General features: G+C 40.8%; 2 protein-coding genes across 2 annotated transcripts in view; both read left to right on the forward strand.

The window, feature by feature from the left end:
• The window catches only part of FucT6 (alpha-(1,6)-fucosyltransferase), a 427,996-nt gene that overhangs the window by 182,235 nt on the left and 218,056 nt on the right, over positions 1–27,705 (forward strand). The window lies entirely within an intron of this gene.
• LOC136844182 (trichohyalin-like) lies at positions 3,434–5,107 on the forward strand. The gene has a single exon (XM_067113199.1). The coding sequence runs from the start codon at positions 3,434–3,436 to the stop codon at positions 5,105–5,107; it is 1,674 nt and encodes a 557-aa protein (XP_066969300.1).

Below are 27,705 nucleotides of genomic sequence, written 5' to 3' on the forward strand. Positions count from 1 at the left end.
CTTTCTTCCATTTGACTCTCCACCCTCTCCAACAATTGTTTCATAGTGCAACTGCGAGGTTTTCCTTCCAGCTCCGAATGACCTCATAGGTCCCAGCGATTGGCCTTTGGTCTAAATTCTAAATTCCAGTTGCATAAAGTGCGGATCTCCTAACACCCGGACGAGAGCAAAATCCCCAATGGCCGGGAATGGCAGGGAGTCCCAATGAAAAACCACTGGAAAATACAAGTAAGTTTTCCAGTCAACAAAAAAGCTTGTGTATGAAAAGGCAGCGACTCCAAACGAGTGTGGAAAAGGGGGAGAAAAGGGACGAGATTAGATTTCTGGAACACAATGGAGAGAGAGAGAGAGAGAGAGAGAGAGAGAGAGAGAGAGAGAGAGAGAGAGAGAGAGAGAAGGGGAAAAATGGATGGCCCCAGGTCATTCAGTCTCGAGGGACTCGCTGCGGACAAAGGAAATGATGGTTTCGACTGTTCCCCTGGGGTGGGGGGTCGGGGGGGGGGGCGACTTCGAATTGGGCTTGCCAGGGAATGATGTTCTTCAGGAGGGAGGTTGTCAGTGGCTGAGGAAGACCTCGTTTTCTACCTCCCTCGGATTTATTTTTCTGGGAAGTGGCTTCCTTTCACGCCGTTTTGGCTGACGTTGAATTCATTATGGCCCAATTAGACAGGCGTAGGTTTTTATTTGTTTAATCTTGTTTCATCTTTTGTGGCCTTTGTCAGTGATGGCTTGTCTATCCTGTTTACTTTTTCAGTCACTTGTTTGCTGGATAACGTGGGAATGAGGAAAGTTGGGATGGATGGATTGCCTCTGGGTATTTGTTAATGAACTTCGTCAAGCAAGGGTAGCCTTAAAAAGTAAAAATCAGCAAAAAGGAAAATGTATAACAGGTAAGAACAGAAAACAGTTACATAGTGAGTAATAAAATATGTGGAGAAACAAATCCACTGTTATGTACGGGTACAAATATATTTAGAAATGAATCTCTACAGAGAGCTTTTTTCGAAAAGATTGAAAAGAGGAAACGAACAGATTCCCGAAAGCTGGCTGTAGAGATTTATTTATTTTTGAATATATTTGCACCCATACATCACCGTGGATTTGTTTCTCCATTTCAGGGCTCATGCCATTGCGAGTATTTTTTCGGATGAAGCAACAGCCACAATAAATCCGTTCCTTGCTGCTTGAAATAAATCCACCATTTAAGAACTGTTCACCTTGCAGTGACATTACAGTTGATTTATAAATACTTTCCCCAGTAGTGCCGTCAGTGCACCTCACGCGATGCACTGTAGGCATTACCGAATGTTCTTTGCAGCGTCCCTTCGGCCCCTAGCTGCTGCAACCCCCTTTCATTTCTTTTACTGTACCTACGTTCGCATTCTCTTTCTTCCATCTTTCCATTCTCTTCTAACAATTGATTCGTTTTGCAAGTGCGAGGTTTTCCTCCTGTTACGCCTTTCAAACCTCCTTTACTCTTAATTTCCGGTTCAGCTCTGAATGACCTCAAAGGTCCCAGCGCTTGTCCTCTGGCCTAAATTCTTTATTCTGTTCTATCAATACTTCGATTTTCTGTTGCATATAGTATCAACGCACCTGTTGGGTATTCCTATAAAAACTGGCTGTGTTACTGTAATAGGAATATGACTCTTACGTGTGTAAGCTTATAATAATAATAATAATAATAATAATAATAATAATAATAATAATAATAATAATAATAATAATAATAATCACTACAGTATTACTATTAATAGTAAGAATAAAGTTACGAATTAAAACACTGATGAAAGCCAAACGTGAACATTTAAAATTAATAATAATAATAATAATAATAATAATAATAATAATAATAATAATAATAATAGGTTCTATTGAATATTATTGCTGCTTCAGCTGCATTTATTTTGTAGAAGACTTTTTCTATTTTCCTTATTGCGGACTTCTCTTCAGTGGAGGTGCGTGCTAACAGCTCCTCTATATTTGTCATTTTATGGGGGAAAAGTCAAAATCTGGATTTTGCTTCTTTATATAGCTGGAGAATGATAGAAGAGTCTGTCGAAACGTTGCGGCAACAATTGCATAGAACTAACTGTATAAAATATATAAAGGAGCAGAATCCAGATTTTGACTTTTCCCCCACGAAATGACAGATATAGGCGAGCTGTTAGCACGCACCTCCACTGAAGAGAAGTCCGCAATAAGGAAAATAGAAAAAGTCTTCTACAAAATAAATGCAGTTGAAGCAGCAATAATATTCAATAGAACCTGTTTAAAAGAGGGTCTGCTGCCAAATAATAATAATAATAATAATAATAATAATAATAATAATAATAATAATAATAATAATAATAATAATAATAGAAAATGGAAAAGACGAATATCTAGAAATCCTTTCATGAAAGATAAAACAGAACCAACAAAGCGAAATATGGCATCAGTAAACTTGAGAAATATAAAAAAAAGAGAAATAGAGAGACTGGCGTAAGTAGACAGATATAGAGGAGAATATTAGACAGGGAAAATTAGTCTTATGATTCCAGCTGAGGTGAGAGTTGGGGATTATGATTTCTGAGGATTCTTTGGGATTCCTTGGACGAGACTTCGATTCTTCAAGGAACTTCTTCAGAGGCGGCGCCTCCAGGAGCACCCGGTGACTGGAGGATTCTTTGGGATTCCTTGGACGAGACTTCGATTCTTCAAGGAACTTCTTCAGAGGCGGCGCCTCCAGGAGCACCCGGTGACTGGAGGATTCTTTGGGATTCCTTGGACGAGACTTCGATTCTTCAAGGAACTTCTTCAGAGGCGGCGCCTCCAGGAGCACCAGTGACTGGAGGATTCTTTGGGATTCCTTGGACGAGGCTTCGATTCTTCAAGGAACTTCTTCAGAGGCAGCGCCTCCAGGAGCACCCGGTGACTGGAGGATTCTTTGGGATTCCTTGGACGAGGCTTCGATTCTTCAAGGAACTTCTTCAGAGGCGGCGCCTCCAGGGGAGCACCCGGTGACTGGCTGTCTCCAGAACTCCCCCAACGAAGGAGAAGAAGAGAAAAAGGAGGAGGAAGAAGGAGAAAACCAAGAAGAAGAAGAATTCCCTGGAGACGAGCCAAGAATGATGAGGACTCCGAAGGAATCCCGAGGGCGCTGGAGTCTTCCTCGGAACGGATTCTTTTTCTTCTTCGCTTCCAGAAGCTCGCTCGCTCCAGATTCTAAAACTAGCCTTGGTGAAAGCCAGAGTAAACGGTTAACATTTGCATAATGTTTGCCTTTCAAGTATTTGCATGGAATGTGCTCGTACTCGTAATCATCGCTTGTGAATTGTATGTGTCGATCGAGGAGGACTTAGTCAACCTACTTCGCGCTCGAGGAATTACTGGACACTTACGGGAAACTCTTCATCACGCCGTCGTCGCTGAGTCTTGGAGCCCAGCGGTCATGGAAACGCGACCGAACAGCGGAGGCATTGAGACGTCAGCCTTTGCCGGTGCCGTCCCTTGGATGGCCTTGATGGCAGGGGCCTTGGCGTTGCCCTTGGCTGTTTACTGGAAGCTTAAACTCATTGTATGCGATGACCTTGATCGTGAAGAAGACGACCTGGAAGTGCCTGCTTTGGATGTAATTCTGGAAACCGAAGATTTGGAAAGCTCGGACGAGGAGGAGGACGAGGACGAGGACGAGGACGAGGAAGAAAGTTTTGGAACTGAAGAACTTTACACCTCTGAGGAGGAGGAGGAGGAGGAGGACAAGGAGGAAGAAATTTTTGGAACTGAAGAACTCTACAGCATTGAGGAAGAAAGAAAATTACAAAGTGTCTTCCAGCAAACGATGGATGAGAAAGACAGAGAATTGGAGAGTGCTTTTGAGAAGGCCAATGAACTGAGCCTCAGACTGAAGGAAGTGGAAGCAAACAATCAAGTGCTTGCTTCAGAGAGGGACTGTTTTAAAAGGGCAAATGAAGAGAAGGAGAGGGAAGTAAACCATCAGCAGGAATTACTGGTACTTAGAGCTATAAAAGCTGAGAAGGACCAATTGCAACTGGGAGTACTAGAAAATCAGATTTTGAACATGAAAGAGGACCACATGGCTCTCCAACGACAACTGGATCTCACTGAAGGAGAAAACTCGAGGCTTAGGGAGCTGGCTACTTTCTACGAAGCTCAACTTGAAGCTTCACACACAAACATAGCTAACCTTGAAGACAGAAATTGTGAGCACCAGAAAAACCTCGCCAATGAAACCCAGAGGAACATCAGCCTTCAGAATGAGGTCCTGATGTTAAAAGACCAAGTTCAGTCGCAACAATCAGCATTGCGCCATAAAGAATCTCAATTAGTCTCGGAAACAGAAGCCCTAAACACTGAAAGAGCTAAGAATGAGATCACTGGTGCAGAACTTGAAGTCATGAGGAACTGGGTAACTGAATTAGGAGGTGAAAATATCTTGATTAAGGAAGATTTGAGAGATAGATGCCTGGATATCACTTTACTCAGGAAAAAGTTAGGAAATGAACAAGAGAAGACCCAGATCTTAAAAGAAGAAGTCCAGATGCTAAGGGAACGGGAGGAACAGCTGCGGGACAACTTGGAGAGCGCTATGCACCAACAGCAGAGCTTGGAACTCTCTTTAAAACATGCAGAAGGAGAGATCTGCTCTTTGAAGAAAGCAGAAAGCATAAACCTCTGTGAACTGGAGCAACTTAGAAAAGAATGTGAAAGATTGAGAGAAAAGTGTAGGATACAAGAGGATAATACGATTAAAGAACGAAAATGTTTCAGGGAGCACCTGAGGACGCAGGAGGAGGAACTGAGAAATCAGGATAAGTACATGTTAATGACGCTTCTCCATGGGACTGCTCAGAGGAACTTCCATCTGGAACACATTGCACTGGACTGTAGAAACAAAAGCCTGGACAACAACAGCGAACAAGAGGACCCAGACAAGAGGAGTCAGGAAAAGGACCTACTTGACCAAGTTCAGAAGTTAGAAGAGGAACAGTTTAGGATGTACTGCAATGCCCAACAAGAGAAGGACGACTACGGGAAGCCGTGGGCGGTCCTAACGCAGATGTTGGAGGATCTAATTCAGGGAGACGAACGAAAGAACTGCTGAGGAAGCCCAACTCGGGGGCAGCAGTTCAGAAGGGACAGACAGCAGATGTGATCGCAATGCCAGCCATCCGTAGCTGATGGAGGAATTTTGGCTAGCTTGTGTAGCAGGAAGGATGCAGGGCTTGAGACATCTGAAGGGCAATGTGGATGAGTCACAGGTTGACTTGGCGACTGCAGGGTCGAAGATGCACCTCTGGTGGCATAGGAGGGACTCCAAGATCCTTCCTAGGTTCCTTTGGAGGCGTCCCCCCACGCCTTCCAAGGCCCCTCTGAAGGCATTTCCCCCCACAACTTCCGAGGTTCTTCTGAAGGTGTTCCCCCACACCTTCTGAGGTTCCTCTGAAGGTGTGTCTGGGGTTCCTCTCTAGCTGCCTTTGGTGTGCGTTCGACAATGCAGTCATCAGGCCAGCCTGTGAACCATTCTTTTGGCTCTTAGAATTGTCTGGATTTTGTCAGTCAGCTCGTCTCCTTATGGAAATCAGTAGCTGTCAGGCCCACTTAAGGGTGGGTATACCAGTTTGAAACAGAAGCAACTTTCCCTCTGTCATCGAAACTGGATTTCTGCCCACCTTTTGGGTGATGTCCTGCCTCCTTAAGGAAATCAGTAGCTGTCAGGCCCACTTTAGGGTGGGTATACCAGTTCGAGACAGGCAACTTCGCCTCTGTCATCAAAACTGGATTTCTGCCCACTTCTTGGATAGTGGCCAGTCTCCTTAAGGAAATCAGTATCTGTCAGGCCCACTTAAAGGTGGGTATACCGGTTCAAGACATAGACAACTTAGCCTCTGTCATCGAAACTGGATTTCTGCCCACCTTTTGGATGGTGGCCTGCCTCCTTAAGGAAATCAGCAGCTGTCAGGCCCACTTAAAGGTGGGTATACCAGTTCGAGACATAGGCAAGTTAGCCTCTGTCATCGAAACTGGATTTCTGCCCACCTTTTGGATGGTGACCTGTCTCCTTAAGGAAATCAGTAGCTGTCAGACCCACTTAAAGGTGGGTATACCAGTTCGAGACATAGGCAACTTAGCCTCAGTCATCGAAACTGGATTTCTGCCCACCTTTTGGATGGTGGCCTGTCTCCCTAAGGAAATCAGTAGCTGTCAGACCCACTTAAAGGTGGGTATACCAGTTTGAGACATAGGCAACTTAGCCTCTGTCATCGAAACTGGATTTCTGCCCACCTTTTGGATGGTGGCCTGTCTCCTTAAGAGCAGTCAGACCCACTTAAAGGTGGGTATAGCAGTTCGAGACATAGGCAACTTAGCCTCTGACATCGAAACTGGATTTCTGCCCACCTTTTGGATGGTGGCCTCTCTCCTTAAGAGCTGTCAGACCCACTTAAAGGTGGGTATACCAGTTCGAGACATAGGCAACTTAGCCTCTGTCATCGAAACTGTATTTCTGCCCACCTTTTGGATGGTGGCCTCTCTCCTTAAGAGCTGTCAGACCCACTTAAGGGTGGGTATACCAGTTTGAGACATTGGCAACTTAGCCTCTGTCATCGAAACTGGATTTCTGCCCACCTTTTGGTTGGTGGCCTGTCTCCTTAAGGAAATCAGTAGCTGTCAGGCCAACTTTAGGGTGGATATACCAGTTTGAGACATAGGCAACTTTGCCTCTGTCATTGAAACTGGATTTCTGCCCACCTTTTGGATGGTGGCCTGTCTCCTTAAGGAAATCAGCAGCTGTCAGGCCCACTTTAGGGTGGGTATACCAGTTCGAGACATAGGCAACTTAGCCTTTGTCATCGAAACTGTATTTCTGCCCACCTTTTGGATGGTGGCCTGTCTCCTTAAGGAAATCAGTAGCTGTCAGACTCACTTAAGGGTGGGTATACCAGTTCGAGACATAGGCAACTTTGTGTCTGTCATCGAATTTGGATTTCTGCCCACCTTTTGGATGGTTTCCTGTCTCCTTAAGGAAATCAGTAGCTGTCAGGCCCACTTTTGGGTGGGTATAACATCGAGACATAGGCAACTTTGTGTCTGTCATCAAAACTGTATTTCTGCCCACCTTTTGGATGGTGGCCTGTCTCCTTAAGGAAATCAGCAGATGTCAGACCCACTTAAAGGTGGGTATACCAGTTTGAGACACAGGCAACTTAGCCTTTGTCATCAAAACTGGATTTCTGCCCACCTTTTGGATGGTGGCCTGTCTCCTTGAGGAAATCAGCAGCTGTCAGACCCACTTAAGGGTGGGTATACCAGTTCGAGACATAGGCAACTTAGCCTCTGTCATCAAAACTGGATTTCTGCCCACCTTTTGGGTGGTAGCCTGTCTCCCTAAGGAAATCAGCAGTTGTCAGACCCACTTAAAGGTGGGTATACCAGTTTGAGACACAGGCAACTTAGCCTTTGTCATCGAAACTGGATTTCTGCCCACCTTTTGGATGGTAGCCTGTCTCCTTAAGGAAATCAGCAGATGTCAGGCCCACTTTTGGGTGGGTATACCAGTTCGAGACATAGGCAACTTAGCCTCTGTCATCGAAACTGGATTTCTGCCCACCTTTTGGATGGTGGCCTGTCTCCTTAAGGAAATCAGTAGCTGTCAGACCCACTTAAAGGTGGGTATACCAGTTTGAGACACAGGCAACTTAGCCTTTTTCATCGAAACTGGATTTCTGCCCACTTTTTGGATGGTGGCCTGTCTCCTTAAGGAAATCAGTAGCTGTCAGACCCACTTAAAGGTGGGTATACCAGTTTGAGACATAGGCAACTTAGCCTCTGTCATCGAAACTGTATTTCTGCCCACTTTTTGGATGGTGGCCTGTCTCCTTAAGGAAATCAGCAGCTGTCAGACCCACTTAAAGGTGGGTATACCAGTTCGAGACATAGGCAACTTAGCCTTTATCATCGAAACTGGATTTCTGCCCACCTTTTGGATGGTGGCCTGTCTCCTTAAGAAATCAGCAGCTGTCAGACCCACTTAAAGGTGGGTATAGCAGTTCAAGACATAGGCAACTTAGCCTCTGTCATCAGAAACTGTATTTCTGCCCACCTTTTGGATGGTGGCCTGTCTCCTTGAGAAATCAGCAGCTGTCAGACTCACTTAAGAGTGGGTATACCAGTTCGAGACATAGGCAACTTAGCCTCTGTCATCGAAACTGGATTTCTGCCCACCTTTTGGATGGTGGCCTGTCTCCTTAAGGAAATCAGTAGCTGTCAGACCCACTTAAAAGGTGGGTATACCAGTTTGAGACACAGGCAACTTAGCCTTTTCATCGAAACTGGATTTCTGCCCACTTTTTGGATGGTGGCCTGTCTCCTTAAGGAAATCAGTAGCTGTCAGACCCACTTAAAGGTGGGTATACCAGTTTGAGACATAGGCAACTTAGCCTCTGTCATCGAAACTATTTCTGCCCACTTTTTGGATGGTGGCCTGTCTCCTTAAGGAAATCAGCAGCTGTCAGACCCACTTAAAGGTGGGTATACCAGTTCGAGACATAGGCAACTTAGCCTTTATCATCGAAACTGGATTTCTGCCCACCTTTTGGATGGTGGCCTGTCTCCTTAAGGAAATCAGCAGCTGTCAGACCCACTTAAAGGTGGGTATAGCAGTTGAAGACATAGGCAACTTAGCCTCTGTCATCGAAACTGTATTTCTGCCCACCTTTTGGATGGTGGCCTGTCTCCTTGAGGAAATCAGCAGCTGTCAGACTCACTTAAGAGTGGGTATACCAGTTCGAGACATAGGCAACTTAGCCTCTGTCATCGAAACTGGATTTCTGCCCACCTTTTGGATGGTGGCCTGTCTCCTTAAGGAAATCAGCAGCTGTCAGACCCACTTAAAGGTGGGTATAGCAGTTCAAGACATAGGCAACTTAGCCTCTGTCATCGAAACTGTATTTCTGCCCACCTTTTGGATGGTGGCCTGTCTCCTTGAGGAAATCAGCAGCTGTCAGACCCACTTAAAGGTGGGTATAGCAGTTCAAGACATAGGCAACTTAGCCTCTGTCATCGAAACTGGATTTCTGCCCACCTTTCGGATGGTGGCCTGTCTCCTTAAGGAAATCAGCAGCTGTCAGACCCACTTAAAGGTGGGTATAGCAGTTCAAGACATAGGCAACTTAGCCTCTGTCATCGAAACTGGATTTCTGCCCACCTTTTGGATGGTGGCCTGTCTCCTTAAGGAAATCAGCAGCTGTCAGACCCACTTAAAGGTGGGTATAGCAGTTTGAGACATAGGCAACTTAGCCTCTGTCATCGAAACTGGATTTCTGCCCACCTTTTGGATGGTGGCCTGTCTCCTTAAGGAAATCAGCAGCTGTCAGACCCACTTAAAGGTGGGTATAGCAGTTCGAGACATAGGCAACTTAGCCTTTGTCATCGAAACTGGATTTCTGCCCACCTTTCGGATGGTGGCCTGTCTCCTTAAGGAAATCAGCAGCTGTCAGACCCACTTAAGGGTGGGTATACCAGTTCGAGACATAGGCAACTTAGCCTCTGTCATCAAAACTGGATTTCTGCCCACCTTTTGGATGGTAGCCTGTCTCCTTAAGGAAATCAGCAGCTGTCAGACCCACTTAAAGGTGGGTATACCAGTTTGAGACACAGGCAACTTAGCCTTTGTCATCGAAACTGGATTTCTGCCCACCTTTTGGATGGTAGCCTGTCTCCTTAAGGAAATCAGCAGATGTCAGGCCCACTTTTGGGTGGGTATACCAGTTCGAGACATAGGCAACTTAGCCTCTGTCATCGAAACTGGATTTCTGCCCACCTTTTGGATGGTGGCCTGTCTCCTTAAGGAAATCAGTAGCTGTCAGACCCACTTAAAGGTGGGTATACCAGTTTGAGACACAGGCAACTTAGCCTTTTTCATCGAAACTGGATTTCTGCCCACCTTTTGGATGGTGGCCTGTCTCCTTAAGGAAATCAGTAGCTGTCAGACCCACTTAAAGGTGGGTATAGCAGTTTGAGACATAGGCAACTTAGCCTTTGTCATCGAAACTGGATTTCTGCCCACCTTTTGGATGGTGGCCTGTCTCCTTAAGGAAATCAGTAGCTGTCAGACCCACTTAAAGGTGGGTATACCAGTTTGAGACACAGGCAACTTAGCCTTTGTCATCGAAACTGGATTTCTGCCCACTTTTTGGATGGTGGCCTGTCTCCTTAAGGAAATCAGCAGCTGTCAGACCCACTTTTGGGTGGGTATACCAGTTTGAGACACAGGCAACTTAGCCTCTGTCATTGAAACTGTATTTCTGCCCACTTTTTGGATGGTGGCCTGTCTCCTTAAGGAAATCAGTAGCTGTCAGACCCACTTAAGGTGGGTATACCAGTTTGAGACACAGGCAACTTAGCCTTTGTCATCGAAACTGGATTTCTGCCCACTTTTTGGATGGTGGCCTGTCTCCTTAAGGAAATCAGCAGCTGTCAGACCCACTTTTGGGTGGGTATACCAGTTTGAGACACAGGCAACTTAGCCTCTGTCATTGAAACTGTATTTCTGCCCACTTTTTGGATGGTGGCCTGTCTCCTTAAGGAAATCAGTAGCTGTCAGACCCACTTAAAGGTGGGTATACCAGTTTGAGACTCAGGCAACTTAGCCTTTGTCATCGAAACTGGATTTCTGCCCACTTTTTGGATGGTGGCCTGTCTCCTTAAGGAAATCAGCAGCTGTCAGACCCACTTTTGGGTGGGTATACCAGTTTGAGACACAGGCAACTTAGCCTCTGTCATTGAAACTGTATTTCTGCCCACTTTTTGGATGGTGGCCTGTCTCCTTAAGGAAATCAGTAGCTGTCAGACCCACTTAAAGGTGGGTATACCAGTTTGAGACACAGGCAACTTAGCCTTTGTCATCGAAACTGGATTTCTGCCCACTTTTGGATGGTGGCCTGTCTCCTTAAGGAAATCAGCAGCTGTCAGACCCACTTTTGGGTGGGTATACCAGTTTGAGACACAGGCAACTTAGCCTCTGTCATTGAAACTGTATTTCTGCCCACTTTTTGGATGGTGGCCTGTCTCCTTAAGGAAACCAGTAGCTGTCAGACCCACTTAAAGGTGGGTATACCAGTTTGAGACACAGGCAACTTAGCCTTTGTCATCGAAACTGGATTTCTGCCCACTTTTGGATGGTGGCCTGTCTCCTTAAGGAAATCAGCAGCTGTCAGACCCACTTTTGGGTGGGTATACCAGTTTGAGACACAGGCAACTTAGCCTCTGTCATTGAAACTGTATTTCTGCCCACTTTTTGGATGGTGGCCTGTCTCCTTAAGGAAATCAGTAGCTGTCAGACCCACTTAAAGGTGGGTATACCAGTTTGAGACACAGGCAACTTAGCCTTTGTCATCGAAACTGTATTTCTGCCCACTATTTGGATGGTGGCCTGTCTCCTTAAGGAAATCAGCAGCTGTCAGACCCACTTAAAGGTGGGTATACCAGTTTGAGACACAGGCAACTTAGCCTTTTTCATCGAAACTGGATTTCTGCCCACTTTTTGGATGGTGGCCTGTCTCCTTAAGGAAATCAGTAGCTGTCAGACCCACTTAAAGGTGGGTATACCAGTTTGAGACACAGGCAACTTAGCCTCTGTCATCCAAACTGGATTTCTGCCCACTTTTTGGATGGTGGCCTGTCTCCTTAAGGAAATCAGTAGCTGTCAGACTCACTTAGAGTGGGTATACCAGTTCGATACATAGGCAACTTAGCCTCTGTCATCGAAACTGGATTTCTGCCCACCTTTTGGATGGTGGCCTGTCTCCTTAAGGAAATCAACAGTAGTCAGGACCTCTTAATATGGAGTAAACCCATTTCAAGGTGTCATTTTCACGAGAAAAACAAACAAAACTCTTTAGACAGAAGAGGAACGAAACCGTTCCGATAGACAAGCAACGTCCCCGTTACCGAAAGTTGGAGAAAGTGACCAATCAATCAATCCGTATATTGGGAGACGCGTCTCCGTTTTGGAACTGGGCTAATGAGGGCTTGAAGCCTTAAGCGTTTTTTTGACGATTAGATCGCATTTAATTGTTTTCTAAATATTTCAGTATTAAACAAAAAATCAAATTAAATTAGATATTTTAAAAAATTACAATTAAAATCCGTGTAGATGTTTTTTAAATATTTGAGTGTTAAAAAATCTAATTAAATTAAATATTTTAAAAGAGTACAATTAAAATCCATGTAAATTTTTTAAACGTTTAAATTTAAAAAAAAAATAAAATTAAATTAAATATTTTAAAAAATGACAATTAAAATCTAAGTAGTTTTGTTAATATTTCAATATGAAACAAAAATCAGATTAAATTAAATTTTTTAAAATATGACAAATAAAATCTATGTAGAGTTTTTAAATATTTCAATATCAAAAATTAAAATTAAATTAAGTATTTAAAAAAATGACAATTAAAATGTATTTAGATGTTTTTTAAATATTTCATTATTAAACAAAATCTAATTAGATTAAATATTTAAATAACTGACAATTAAAATCTTTGTAGATTTTTTTTAATATTTCAGTATTAAACAAAAATAAAATAAAATTAAATATTTGAAAGAATCACAATTAAAATCTATGTAGATTTTTTTTAAATATTTCCATATAAAAAATCAAATGAAATTAAATATTTTTAAAAATGACAATTAAAATTTATGTAGGTTTTTTAATTAATATTTCAGTACTAAACCAAAATCAAATTAAATTAAATATTTTAAAAATGACAATTAAAATGTACGTAGATTTTTTAAATAATATTTCAATATTAAACAAAAATCAAATTAAATTAAATATTTTAAAAAATCACAGTTAAAATCTATGTAGATTTTTTAAAAATATTTCAGTATTAAACAAAAATAAAATTAAATGAAATATCATGAAAAATGACAGTTAAAATCTACAGTGTGTAGCCCACAGATAAACCGGTTACAGTTGTCATTCCATCGACCAAGAGAATACTTCAGTTGCTATGGAGATCAGAGATGAGCCGCGTAGATGTGCTCTCACTACAGTTACCTCTGCGACAGTCCCCACAGCAGGAAAGTCAACGTTTGAAGGGCGTGGTTAAAGGGAATGAATGTTTTACCATTGTCAGTGTATTCTTGACTTGAAATATAACAGTTTTGTCCATGTGATCGAAGAATTTGCCGTACATATTGATAGTGGGAGATTATCAGGAAGTGAAAGTTTTACTGTTGTCAATGAATCCTTAACTCGAAATATATCAAGTTTATTGGTAAAATCGAAGGATTTGCAGTACTTAGTTGATAATTGGAGATTATCAATGAATGCTTGAAAGTAGATTCGATACGTTTGCCTTCCAATAGCGCTTGCTGTAAGCAGAAAAAACATAGACATAAATAAGTCCACTGGGAACATATTCGCCGAAATAGAATTATGTGGAAATGCAATTCAGGTTTGTAAAACGTATATTGATATTACGTTATTTGTAGTTGCGTCGAATTTATTTATGTTAGCACACTCAAGGATGGTCATTCTATTTACTTGTATGTCTTGATATATATATATATATATATATATATATATATATATATATATATACAGTATATATATATATATATATATATATATATATATATATATATATATATATATATATATATATATATATATATATATATATATATATATATATATATATATATATAGCAGTATCTCCGTAGGGGAATAGTGCCATCAGTGCACCTCACGTGGTGTACTGTAGGCATTACTTAAGGAATTGCAGCGTGCCTTCGGCACCTAGCTGCAACCTCTTTCATTCCTTTTACTGTACCTCCGTTTGTATTCTCTCTCTTCCATCTGATTTTCCATCCTCTCAAACAGTTGTTTCGTAGTACAACTGCGAGGTTTTCATCCTGTCACACCTTTCAAACCTTTTACTGTCAATTTCCCTTTCAGCGGTGAATGACCTCATCGGTCCCAGCGCCTTGCGTTTGACCTAAATTATTTATTCTTCTAATCTATATGTTTCAGTATAAAGTTGTAAGTGACTGTATTTGATAAAAGTGTAATACACTTTCAGACGCCAAATCTAAGACTTGTTTTTTAAAGCTTTCTATTGTCATCACGAATTGACTCCGCAGTGATGATGAGATAATGAGATTTTCGTAAAATATGCAGCGAGTTTTGACGTTTCTCTCATTCAAGAAACTCAGGATTTTAAGCCTGAGTTTCCTCCTCTGTTGAGGAAAAGAAAAAAAGGAAAACAAAAAGTTTTATGTGCTTGTAAGTTTAACCCGCGACGCCAAAAATGACGGTAATGTAAGAGAGGGTCGGGATGGTAAGTCCTGACTCTTGGGCCAGTGGCAAGAGAGGCTGGCCCCGGGCTGGACGAGTGCAAATTCTGAATGTGGAGTTCATTACTAGTAGACTATTTTTGGTACATAGCAAAAATATATTTTTGGAAACACATTGGACTTTCTTTTATATTTATTCGCAAGTTTTTAAGCATGAGACAAAGAATCCGGAAATCAGGAGTCTTTGATTTAAATATTGCACGGGCTCTTGTTCAGTAACGCCAGGCAAGTCGCTTTACATGTGCTTCGAGAGCCTCTACTGATATGTGGGTCTTATATTTTTAAATCAGTTTCCTATCCTATTTTTTTTAATCAGTTTCCTATTGTTGGCGCTTTCTTTGAAAAAAGATACAAATGTATTTGATGAGTTTTCCAGCGTCATTAGAAGAGGTCATCTAGATATTGTGCGATAGATTGCATCCTGAATCGTTCTTCTCTCTCTCTCTCTCTCTCTCTCTCTCTCTCTCTCTCTCTCTCTCTCTCTCTCTCTCCAGACAGTTCTTTGAGGTAGTCCTTAAGCCAGATCGAACAGGCAAGATAAATTAGTCGAGATCCTCCTTTCCATCACTTTTATAAGAGGATCTTTCCACTCCCCTCTCATTATCCTTTCCTCATCATGATTCCGTGTAAAAGGTCACCCCCTCCCCCTCCCCCCCGCATTTTCGCTTCCGAACGAGGAGGAGGAGGAGGAGGAGGAGGAGGAGGTGCCAGAGCTCTCCCAATGGCAACTCCCCTTTAAGTCTGAGCAAGGCCCATGAGGAGTTTCGCCCTGAACTTCGAATTTTGTCTTAATTAACCAGACCTGAGAGAGAGAGAGAGAGAGAGAGAGAGAGAGAGAGAGAGAGAGAGAGAGAGAGAGAGAGAGAGAGAGAGAGAGAGATATTTGCTGGTTTGGATCTCGGTCGCTTGCCCTCTCGTCTATACCCAACTATACCCACATGTTCCCATTGCTCTATTGCGATTTTTATTTTTATTTTATTGAAGTGAGACTGAATGGGGGATTATTTACCCCCAACCACCACCACCACCACCACCGTAAGTCTGCCTGACCTGACTGCAGACTGCAACCCCCTTCCCCCCCTTCCTTGGGTTCCTGTCTTCTTGTCTTCCCTTCCATTTGCCTCTATTAATGAAGGAAGTTGGGCCACAAGTTCGAGGTTGGAGATACGTCCTTTGATTAAGGGATTATTATGACTTTTGGAGGGAGGGTGGGAGGGTGTGCCTTGCAGGGAGGGAGGGGTCGCTCCGGCATATTTCATTATGGCGCTCGTGTGTTTATTTGGCTGGTGTGGCGGTGTGAGACTTCCATTAACTAAGATTTTTTTTTCTTTCTCTTAGAGCAGAACAGCCGGAGGGAAATCATTGAGAGTTCATTGATAAAGGTAGAGAATGACGCACAGTTGCTGGGTTGGAGAAACATTCACGGTAATGGATGGGGAGAGAGAGAGAGAGAGAGAGAGAGAGAGAGAGAGAGAGAGAGAGAGAGAGTCGAAGTCCAAATCCTCTCTTCCAATAAAAGTAGTTGTTTTATACATTTCATTGTTACATATACACGTAATTGCTCTACCTAGGGAAACATAATAAAGGAATTTATATCTTTATAAAAAACATAATACGTGAGATAAGAGAGAGAGAGAGAGAGTCGAAATCCTTTCTTCCAATAAAAGTAGTTTTATACATTTCATTGTTGCATGTGCACGTAATTGCTCAACCTAGGGAAACATAATAAAGGAATTTATATCTTTATAATAAACATGATACGTGAGATAAGAGAGAGAGAGAGAGAGAGAGAGAGAGAGAGAGAGAGAGAGAGAGAGAGAGAGAGAGAGAGAGAGAGAGAATCCTTTCTTCCAATAAAAGTAATTGTTACGTACATTTCATTGTTACATGTACACGCAATTGCTCAACCTAGGGAAACATAATAAATCCTTTCATATCTTTATAAAAAAAAACATAATACGTGAGATAAGAGAGAGAGAGAGAGAGAGAGAGAGAGAGAGAGAGAAGAAGAAGAAGAAGGTTGGTGTGGAGAGATTGTATCATCAAGCCGGCTCGCTGGAAGACTTTGAGAGAAGTTATATTAAAACTTCCATTTGACGGTTGCTTGCTCTCCGTTACTGCAGATGCCTTTATAGTTCCAAGAGCTTTTAATGAAAGTCTGCGCATTCGTTTGCTTGTTGCTTTTGCGGACCGCGGAGGTATTATGATGACGGCGGAGATTATATAGTCTTCATGAAAATAAGATTATTTTCCATTATTACTTCTTCGTGTCCGATTAGAAACTCTCACTACCCCTTTGGGGGGCGGGGGTGGGGGTAGCGCCATTATTGCACCTCAAGCGCGGTGCACTGTAGGCATTACTTAATGTTTTTTGCAGCGTCCCTTCGGCCCCTAGCTGCAACCCCTTTCGTCCCTTTTACTGTACCTCCATTCATATTCTCTTTCTTCCATCTTACTTTCCACCCTCTCTAATAGTTGCTTTATAGTGCAACTGCGAGGTTTTTCTCCCGTTAAACCTTTGTAACCTTTTACTCTCAATTTTCCTTTCAGCGCTGAATGACCTCGTAGGTCCGAGCACTTGGCCTTCGGCCTACATTGTATATTCTCTTCATTACAAATTCTGATGCTAGTAAGCGGTAGCGTCATTGTAAAATATTTTTCTGTAATCTTTGTATGTTTCCCAGTCATGTATTACTTGTAGTATTTTTTTATGATAGGCATTTCGCCTGCTGGAATATAACTCATAACTGCGACATCTTTGGCCGTAAAACTTATTCGATGACATTCATTATAAAAATAGCACATTTATACTATTGGTACGTGATTTCATCGCGACTGTAGTTCTTCACTGGATGGGTAGGTAGAGCTCTCGGCCAGCACGCTGTTGGCCCAGCGTTCGACTCTCCGACCGGCCAATGAATAATTAGAGGAATGTATTTCTGGTTATAGAAATTCATTTCTCGTCATAATGTGGTTCGGATTCCACAATAAGCAGCAGGTCCCGTTGCTAGGTAACCAGTTGGTTCTTAGCCACGTAAAATAAATCTAATCCTTCGGGCCAGCCCTAGGAGAGCTGTTGATCAGCTCAGTGGTCTGGTTAAACTAAGATATACTTTTTTTTTTCATCGCGACTGTAGTAATTTTGTTGAATGAAAGAGTCACTGGAACTAATCGTATCGTATCTGAACCTTCGGATTTTTTTTTTATTTTACTCTTCATCTGATGTCAGTTGGTTCTTTCAATATTCCTCTCGGTGCGTCTTCCCCGTAGGGGGATAATTGATAGGTGCACTGTAGGCATTACTTGGAGTTCTTTGCAGCGTCCCTTCGGCCCCTAGCTGCTTCAACCCCTTCCATTCCTTTTACTGCACCTCCATTCCTATTCTCTTTCTTCCATCTTGCCGTCCACCCTTTCCTGACAATTGATTCATAGTGCAATTGCGAGGTTCTCCTCCCTTTCAGCGCTGAATGACCTCATAGGTCCCAGCGCTTGGCTTTGGCCTAAATTTTTTATATTCTATTCCATATTCCATTCTCGATGCGTCTCAGTCGTTCCATCGCAGCGTCCGTTGATGATTCCCGAGTCATTGTTTTATTTATTATTTACCCCTATTTTATCTCTTTAATTTTGTGTATTCCGTCTTTTCCTCGTTCCCGGAAGACGAGCAAGTCATATGACCCAGTGGCGTGGGTCAGCCGGTTGTGAGGACATTCGCTGACGAATTTTTCTTTCCCCATATTCGTTTGTCCTTCTCTCGTCTCCCGGTTTGGAGACGTGGTCTTGTTCTGACGGGCTCTAAGGAAAGAGACAAACTTAACAGTTTATTTTTTTTTTATGGGTAACTCTTCACATTGCGAGCTGTGCGATTGTATGAAAGGAATTACAAATAAAACAAGTAGTAAATGCGCCGAAGTTTCTTCGGCGCAAGTGAGTTTTCTGTACAGCCGCTACAGCGTATAATCAAAGCCACCGAAAATAGGTCTACCTTTCGGTGGTCGCGGTATAATGCTGTGTGAGCCGCGGCCCATGAAACTTTAACAACGGCCCGGTGGTGGCCTTCCTATAGTGTTGCTAGAGGCACGATTATGGGTAACTTTAACCTTAAATAAAATAAAAACTACTGAGGCTAGAGGGCTGCAATTTGGTACGTCTGATGAGTGGAGGGTGGGTGGATGATTAACATACCAATTTGCAGCCCTCTAGCCTCAGTAGTTTTTAAGATCTGAGGGCGGACAGAAAAAAGTGCGGACGGACAGACAAGAAGCCCTTGACAATTTAATTGTTTTATTGTTAACTTTACATCGAGAGCTGTACGACAGTATGAAGGACTTAAAAATAAGAAGAAAGACTCAAAGAAAAAAGAAGGTCCTGAAGTATGCTAGGGGAAGTGTAGAAGACTCCCTCGCCTCATTTCTTCTTCAAGAAGAGGACTGTCCCCTTATCAGATGACGTAACAGAACAAGTCACCGACAATAAGCAGGACGAGATCTAACGTTAATTTAAGCCTCGGGCGCCGCATTGATTGTTACCCTCGAGTGTGTTTACTCTGTCAATTGTTGTTGTCCATTCACGTGGGTTGTTTCGTTCAGTTAGATTACAATTAGTCTGTGCAGTGTTTGTGAGGCAGGGAAAGGAGAAATAGGTTGTATGTATAATTTCAGTGAGTCATTGAAAGGGGGAAATAGGTTGTATATATAATTTCAGTGAGTCATTTAAAAGGAAAATATTGAGTCATTGAAAAGTAAAATGAGTTGTATGTATAATTTCAGTGAGTCATTGAAAGGGGGGAAAAGTTGTATGTATAACTTCAGTGAGTCATTGAAATGGGGAAAAAACGTTGTACGTATAACTTCAGTGAGTCATAGAAAGGGGGAAAAAGGTTGTATGTATAACTTCAGTGAGTCATTGAAAGGGGAAAAAGGTTGTATGTATAATTTCATTGAGTCATTGAAAGGGGGGAAAAGGTTGTATGTATAAATTCAGTGAGTCATTGAAAGAGGAAAACAGGTTGTATGTATAACTTCAGTGAGTCATTGAAAGGGAAAAAAGGTTGTACGTATAACATTAGTGAGTCATTGAAAGAGGGAAAACTTCAGTGAGTCATTGAAAGGGGAAAAAAGGTTGTATGTGTAACTTCAGTGAGTCATTGAAAGGGGGGGAAAGGTTGTATGTATAACTTCAGTGAGTCATTGAAAGGGGAAAAGGTTGTATGTATAATTTCAGCGAGTCATTGAAAGGGGAAAAAGGTTGTATGTATAATTTCACTGAGTCATTGAAAGGGGAAAAAGTTGTATGTATAATTTCAGTGAATCGTTGAAAGGGGAAATAGGTTGTATGTATAATTTCAGTGAGCCATTGAAAGGGGAGAAAAGGTTGTATGTATAATTTCAGTGAGTCAATGAAAGGGGAAATAGGTTGTCTATATAATTTCAGTGAGTCATTGAAGGGGGAAGAAGTTTGTATATACTGTATAATTTCAGTGAGTCATTGAAAGGGGAAAAAGGTTGTATGTATATTTCAAAGTCATTGAAAGGGGAAAAAAGGTTGTATGTATAATTTCAGTGAGTCATTGAAAGGGGAAAAAAGGTTGCATGTGTAATTTCAGTGGGTCATGGAATGTGAAAAAAAGATTGTATGTATATTTTCAGTGAGTCATTGAAAGAGGAAAATGGGTTGCATAATTTCAAAATGCAAATGCCTCCGTAAAGTTATTCATGCAGGTTGAACTCGCTCAATTTAACAACTAATCTACTTTTTTGTCTTTTTAGAATTGTGAGGTGTTTATTTTTATATGTTTTTTGTATTTAACTTTGGGTGGGGAGGGGCTTCGGTTAGGGTGAGCAATTGGTTCTACAAATCCCTTAAAATATGATCGTTAATTTGTCAGCCCGCAGCAACCACCATTAGTAAAGCTCTCAGATATGATCAGCTCACATTGAAATGTTTTCATGTTGATAGGATCGCCTGCTAAAATTATACCGTGATTATATGCCGCTCTATATCGCTTTTGTCTTGTTTTCTGTCACGAACAACTAAATGTGTGTTTACAGTAACAAAGTAAGTTTTAGGATGATTAATCTGTTGTTTAGGGGATTTGCTTACACTTTATTGTTCCATATGAATAGGGTTCATCTTCTCAATAATAATAATAATAATAATAATAATAATAATAATAATAATAATAATAATAATAATAAAGTGACTTTTTATGAACAGGGAGTGTGGCGCTCCACAGGATGAACATTTATGTTTGGCTATTAATCTTTTCTTCTTTTGTGTACTATGTGGTAATAAATATTGTAGGATATACTTTTATTAGTGGGTTCCCTTCTGAAAAGGGGACTATTCTGCAAACTTCATTTGTTGGTGGTCATAAAAGTGTTTAATGATGATGTCTGCTAATTTCGAGTCGGTGCTTTAGAATTCCGATTTTGATGGGGTCTTGACAGATTCCGGTGTTCCATTTTGACAGCTACCTTTGCTCTGTATCATTTTGACAGCTATCTTTGATCTGTATTATTTTGACAGCTGTCTTTGCTCTGTATCATTTTAACAGGTACTTTTGCTCTGTGTTATTTGACAGCTAATATTTCCGTTCCATTTGAAAGCTACCGTTTTCCTTATCATTTTTATGCCATCTTTTCTTTCCATCATTTTGACAGTTACTTTTTATCTGTTACTGTAGTTTTTCGGCAATTTCAGCTCTCATCCTAGCAAGAAGATTCATTCCCGCAACACTGATGATTGGGTGGTGTTGGTAACAGTTTCGTAAAATTTTCTCCAGTCATTGTATCTTTGCTTTTTTGAAAATATATTTATTTCTGCTTATTGCTCTTTGGATTGGGCGAGGACAGCATCCGAACAATCGGGGAACAAATTTGGTGCTCGCTGATTGACTTCTATCCCTATCCAATGGTCCTTCTGTTTTTATAGTTTTCAAAGTCAAAAGCTTAGTTGTGTCTTGCCGTTAAATTAGATGGTATACCACGTCTTTGGGAGATCAGGATGGAGGGACAACCGTGCCAAATGCCCTCTGTAGGTAGCTTTTGTTGCTGTTGATATGCGTTTTTAATTTTTCAGCCAAGCTTAGCCATTCTGTCAACGTGAAGCAGGTGGAATCCTTCAGATGTACCGACCGAGACCTAACGTTAATTAGTGCATTGCACTGATTGTGTAATAAAGATCCACAATTATATAGTAAACTGTATTACTATGTAAAAGACAAAAGCAAAGACTTTCGAACGCCTGAACGGTGTTCCTCATCATTGTTTAATGTAAACAGTGACGAGATTTTAGTCTTAGATAGTAATACAGTTTGCTATATACGTGTGGATTTTTATTACACAAACCGTTTTTCCACAAGAGTGTGAATTTCTTTGCATTGCGTTGATTGTTACCCTCGAGTGCGTTTGCTTTGTGATATGCCGTTATCCATTCATTTGGGCCGTTTCTTCCATTAAGATTGCATTTAGTTTTTGGAGTATTTGTGAATCGGTGAAATGAATGAGGCTCGTAGGGGCACGAACACCCAATTATTATTATTATTTCAGTAGCTGAAACCTATTCGCACGGAACAAGCACACCAAACGGGCCACTGACTTGAAATTCAAGCTTCTGAAGATTGTTGGCTTAAACCTCCCACCGCAGAACCCACACTGCAGCAGTCACTGGTCATGATAAAGTGCCAGTGATTTTTCATCGGCCTGGGAGAGGCTTGAACCCGCGACATCTGAGTGGCATGCCGCGACACTGACCGCTATACCAGCGGACCAAGCCACAAAGAACAAAGAAACAGGACGAACGAACACGCGAGACTGAAATCACAGGCGTGCGAACATGATGGGGAGAAGCTATCTATCTATCTAGATTCAGTCAGCCGCGTTCTGTCACGGGCTCTTGCATGTGAAGGCGTAGGTTCGTATGTTAGGAAGAATGTAAATGATTTGCTATTTTTGATCTTTTAGTCAAACTTCTGCGTTTGTGTCTACGTGAAAGAAATGGAAGTTGACCTCTTTCTATTATCATCATTTCAGCAACCCCTCTCATTCCTTTTACTGTACCTCCGTTCACGTTCTCTTGCTTCCATCTTACTTTCCTTAACCTTCTCCTAACAACTGCGAGGTTTTCCTCCTGTTACACCTTTCAAACCTTCTTTCTGTCAGTTGGAGGGTTGGGTAGAGCTCTCGGCTAGCACGCTGTTGGCCCAGCGTTCGACTCTCCGACCGGCCAATGAATAATTAGAGGAATTTATTTCTGGTGATAGAAATTCATTTCTCGTCATAATGTGGTTCGGATTCCACAATAAGCTGTAGGTCCCGTTGTTTGGTAACCAGTTGGTTCTTAGCCACGTAAAATAAATCTAATCCTTCGGGCCAACCCTAGGAGAGCTGTTAACCAGCTCAGTGGTCTGGTTAAACTAAGATATACTTAACTTTTCAGCGGTGAATGACCTCATAGGCCCCAGCTCTTGATGGTCATCATTCCGAAGCAGGTGGCATCCTTCAAAAGTACCGACCACTTACTTGGGGGATGTGCGTGTACTGAACAACACAAATGATGAAACAACTGTGTAACTCAACACTTGTAAAACAACACTTGCGTAAACACTGAGGCTGTGAAGATTTTCGTGATTTTTCACTTGTGGTTCCTTCTGAAATTAGACCGTCAGTCGATCGCCCTGAAAACCTCACGTTTATTTTATAGTTTATTTATGTTTTTGAGAGTTTTTCTGTATTATTTTACAGTTACCGAAGGACCACAATGATCGCTTCGCCTCTTTGGTGGAAATTTTTTTTATTGTGGAGGTGAAGCTTGTGATCACGAATAAACGGTATTATATTGTACAGTTATTAATTGTTGAAAAATCTTTTGATGTTTCTATTTATGAGGGATTGTGTGTGTGCGTGCGAGTGTTTAATTTGTATTAAAAAGTAATGATATACTGTATATATGTGTATACTCTTACATACATTCATACATACATGCATACATACACACAAACTCAAACACACACACACAAATATACTGTATGTATATATATTGCATATATGTGTGTATATATATTTATGTATAATTTATATATATATATATATATATATATATATATATATATATATATATATATATATATATATATATATATATATATATATATATATTATATTTAGAGAGAGAGAGAGAGAGAGAGAGAGAGAGAGAGAGAGAGAGAGAGAGAGAGAGAGAGAGAGAGCATTGAAGCTATATAACTGACGGGAACTTTGAATATTCCGCAGTCCACAAGGCATGCCTATAGTCAACATGTCTATAGTCCACATGTCTTATAGTCCACAAGGTATGTCTATATTCCACAAGGCATGTCTGTAGTCCACATGTCTATAGTCCACAAGGCATGTCTGTACTCCACAAGGCATGTCTATAGTCCACATGTCTGTAGTAGTCCACAAGGCATGTCTATAGTCCACAAGGCATGCCTATAGTCCACATGTCTATAGTCCACATGTCTATAGTCCACAAGGCATGCCTATAGTCCACATGTCTGTAGTAGTCCACAAGGCATGCCTATAGTCCACATGTCTATAGTCCACAAGGCATGTCTTAGCTAGAATCATACCCTACATGACCTCGAATTTGCCGAGTCAGTTGAGGTCACCTCAAAATCAGGGGGGTTGCAAGATCCACCGGAATGAAACTGTTTGTCAGAGGACGCCAGTCATGCACTCCGGCAGTACCAGTTATCGTAACCGACCGACTGTGCTGTGGTGTGTGATTTCGTTACAGGCTTAATAACCTTTGATGTATGATTGTGACGAGGAAGTGGCTGTTTTTGTCATGCGCCGTTGCGCAATGTCATCTTCATCAGTGCAGTGACGCTTTTTTAGTTTCCCGTAAAATAAAACTCTTTTTCTGTCCGCCCTCAGATCTTAAAAACTACTGAGGCTAGAGGATTGCAAATTGGTAAGTTGATCATCCACCCTCCAGTCATCAGACATACCAAATTGTAGCCCTCTAACCTCGGTAGTTTTTATTTTATTTAAGGTTAAAGTTAGCCATAATTTCGCGTCTGGCAACGATATAGGACAGGTCACCACCGGGCCGTCGTTAAAGTTTCATGTGCCGCGGCTCATACAGCATTATACCGAAATCACCGAAAGATAGATCTATTTTCGGTGGCCTTGATTGTACGCTGTACAGAAAACTCGATTGCGCCAGATAATCTTCGGCGCATTTTTACTTTTTTTTTTTTGTTTTTTAACTTGATTTAAGTTAAAGCTTTGTTTTTTTTTGTATTTATCTTTATTTTTAAGTGATTATTTTTCTTGAGCTTTATCGTTACTCTCTTATGTGGCACTTATGATACAATATAGTCATACATAATATGATCATTTATGATAAGATTAATAATTTATGATGAACTATAATAATTTATGAAAGAATATAATCAGGTCACCAGTTTTCTTTTGTAGAAAGTAAACTTTTTTTTTTTACACCTGTGTAGTAAGCTGCACTTGCTGCCGCAGGTGTACCGTTCAGATACGCAGGTGCACAAGAGCAACTCATGTAATTCGTTTTATATATATATATATACTCATGTAATTCGTTTTATATATATATATATATATATATATATATATATATATATATATATATATATATATATATATATATATATATAAAAACGAATTACATGAGTTGCTCTTGTGCACCTGCATATCTGAACGGTACACCTGCGGCAGCAAGTGCAGCTTACTACACAGGTGTAAAAAAAAAGTTTACTTTCTACAAAAGAAAACTGGTGACCTGATTATATTCTTTCATAAATTATTATATTTCATCATAAATTATATATACATATATACATATATACATATGTGTGTATATATGTATGTATGATATATATGCATATGTATGTGCATATATATATATATATATATATATATATATATATATATATATATATATATATATATATATATATATATATATATATTTATTTATTTATTCACAACTATTGAGCCCCAGATGTTTAATATCGGATCCGTTATACTTTGGGAATAACTTTCTCCCAAGGGCAATTATAACTGATAAGTACTTTTACGCCAGCCAAGATTCGAACCGTGGCCTAGGTCAGAAACAACGACAGAGGCATTCAGCCTTGTGGTTATCACTGACCAGCAACAAACAGTGACGACCAGTGGTCAGAGTCACTGTACATCATTGTTTCTAAACCAGGCCATAGCTTGATTCCTGGCTGGATCAGAAGTAGTTATCAGTTGTAATTTCCCTTGGGTGTAAGTTGTTATTTGTGAATATAAAAAAGTAACGCAGATATATATATATATATATTATTTATATATATATATATATATATATATATATATATATATATATATATATATATATATATATATATATATATATATTGGTGAGGTGGGACTGGGAAAGAAGATTCAAGGAATAGAAATAGATGTAGAAAGTTGACTCGAGCGGCCGACCCTGCGATACAGTGGGATTAATAAAGTCGAAAGAAGAAGATATATATATATATATATATATATATATATATATATATATATATATATATATATATATATATATATAAAAGTATATGTGCGTGTGTGGTCGTGTATGCGTTTGTGTTTTTGTATAATGTCTGGGGATAAGGTAACGAGTCGTGAGTGGATTGTGGGATGGTTGATGTGAAGTGTTGACTGGGGACGGTGAAGAGAAGTTGCACGAACTGATGATAGGTTTGAAAGTACTTATAAGAGGAGAAAGTTCAGAGTGGATGTAAGTAAACAAAGAGTAGGGTTAGGAGGGTAAATGGAATTGAAAGAATAGCGATGAATGGAATAGTGGATTTGCATAAATAGGTTTTGGGAATAAATATAATGCATGATGAAGAGGTGAATCACAATATAGATGGATAAATGATGGTCGCTGAATGTGTGAAAATGATAGGGAGTACACTTGGAGTGTTATGAAAGCCAAGGTGGAAATATTGTAATGCATTGTTGAGCCAACTCTCCTTTATGGAACTGAAGTAGCTGGTGTTGCATGCTGTGAAAGGATGAAGGGGGAAGCTATTGAGTGGAATTGTTTCGTGGGCTTGAAAAGAAGTGAAAGGTTATGGAATTTGGAGATACATGGAAGACTGGGTAAAAGGCTAAATGTAAGTGAAGGGATGGATCAGAGTGATTTGGGATGGTTTAGTCCTGTGGAGAGAATGGCAGACGATAGGTTAGTGAAAAGAGTGTACAGTTCGGTGGGAGGATTGGAGGAGAACCTGCAAAGCTCGGGATAGGTTATGTGAAAGAGGAATTGGGGAAAAAAGGACCTCAGTCTAGGAAGCGAGAGGGTGCGTGCAAAATATAGGCGAATGGTGTAGTGTGTGTGTGCAGGGGGTTCGATGTGCTGCTGATGAGGATTTTTTTTTGAAGGATTAAGACGTTTCTATGTAGTGATGTGAAAGATTTCAGCACAGGAGATGCATCCACGAGTTAAGATAAGAACAGAGGGCTTAGAATAGTCTTGTCTTTTCTGGGGAGCCACCAGTGTAAGAATGTGTGTGTGTACTTCATTACTTATCGCTTTAATATCCGTAGGGTGGTAGTGCCGTCAGTGTACCTCATGCGATGCACTGTAGGCATTACTTAAGGATCTTTGCAGCGTCCCTTCGGCCCCTAGCTGCAACCCCTTTCATTCCTTGTACTGTACCCCCGTTCATATTCTCTTCCATCTTACTTTCCACCTTCTGCTAACAGTTGCTTCATAGTGCAACTGCCAGATTTTCGCTTTGTTACACATTTAAATCCTTTCGACTATCAATTTCCGCTTCAGCTCTGAATGACCTCATAGGTCCCAGCGCTTGGGCCAGAATTCTATATCCCTATGGCTTTAAGGTCGACCAGTAATAAACAAGGCATTTCGTAAAGTAGGCAGATGAATAATTTGTTCAGTTATTAGTGGAGTTCCAACTCGTTTCCGTTGTCGAATCGTCTGTCAAATGCCATCGTTATCGTTATAGTGAATTTACGATTCGGCTCACTTCTGTAAACATTTTGACCGATTCCAGAGTAATAAATATAATAATATAACTTTTGTTGATACTCTTGCGAAGATCGTGATTTCGTGATCCAGTCACGTTATGTAAGAGAGTCACATCGAAGTTGTACAGTTCAAGTTAATGTTATTTGCATTTTGCTCCGTTATTAGTTAAAAAGAGAATGAAATTTTGTAACTTACTTGAATCTTTGTACAAAGAGAACAGTATTTCGTGTTTTTTGCGATGATGAAAATACTACAGTTGTATGTACACATTTATACACACACACGTATATATGTATA

Source organism: Macrobrachium rosenbergii, chromosome 12 (genome assembly GCF_040412425.1).
Source record: "Macrobrachium rosenbergii isolate ZJJX-2024 chromosome 12, ASM4041242v1, whole genome shotgun sequence".
NCBI classification, from domain to species: Eukaryota; Metazoa; Arthropoda; class Malacostraca; order Decapoda; family Palaemonidae; genus Macrobrachium; species Macrobrachium rosenbergii.

Coding starts and splice junctions, on each gene's coding strand:
- LOC136844182 (XM_067113199.1), top strand. CDS start 3,434: ATGGAAACGCGACCGAACAGCGGAGGCATTGAGACGTCAGCCTTTGCC.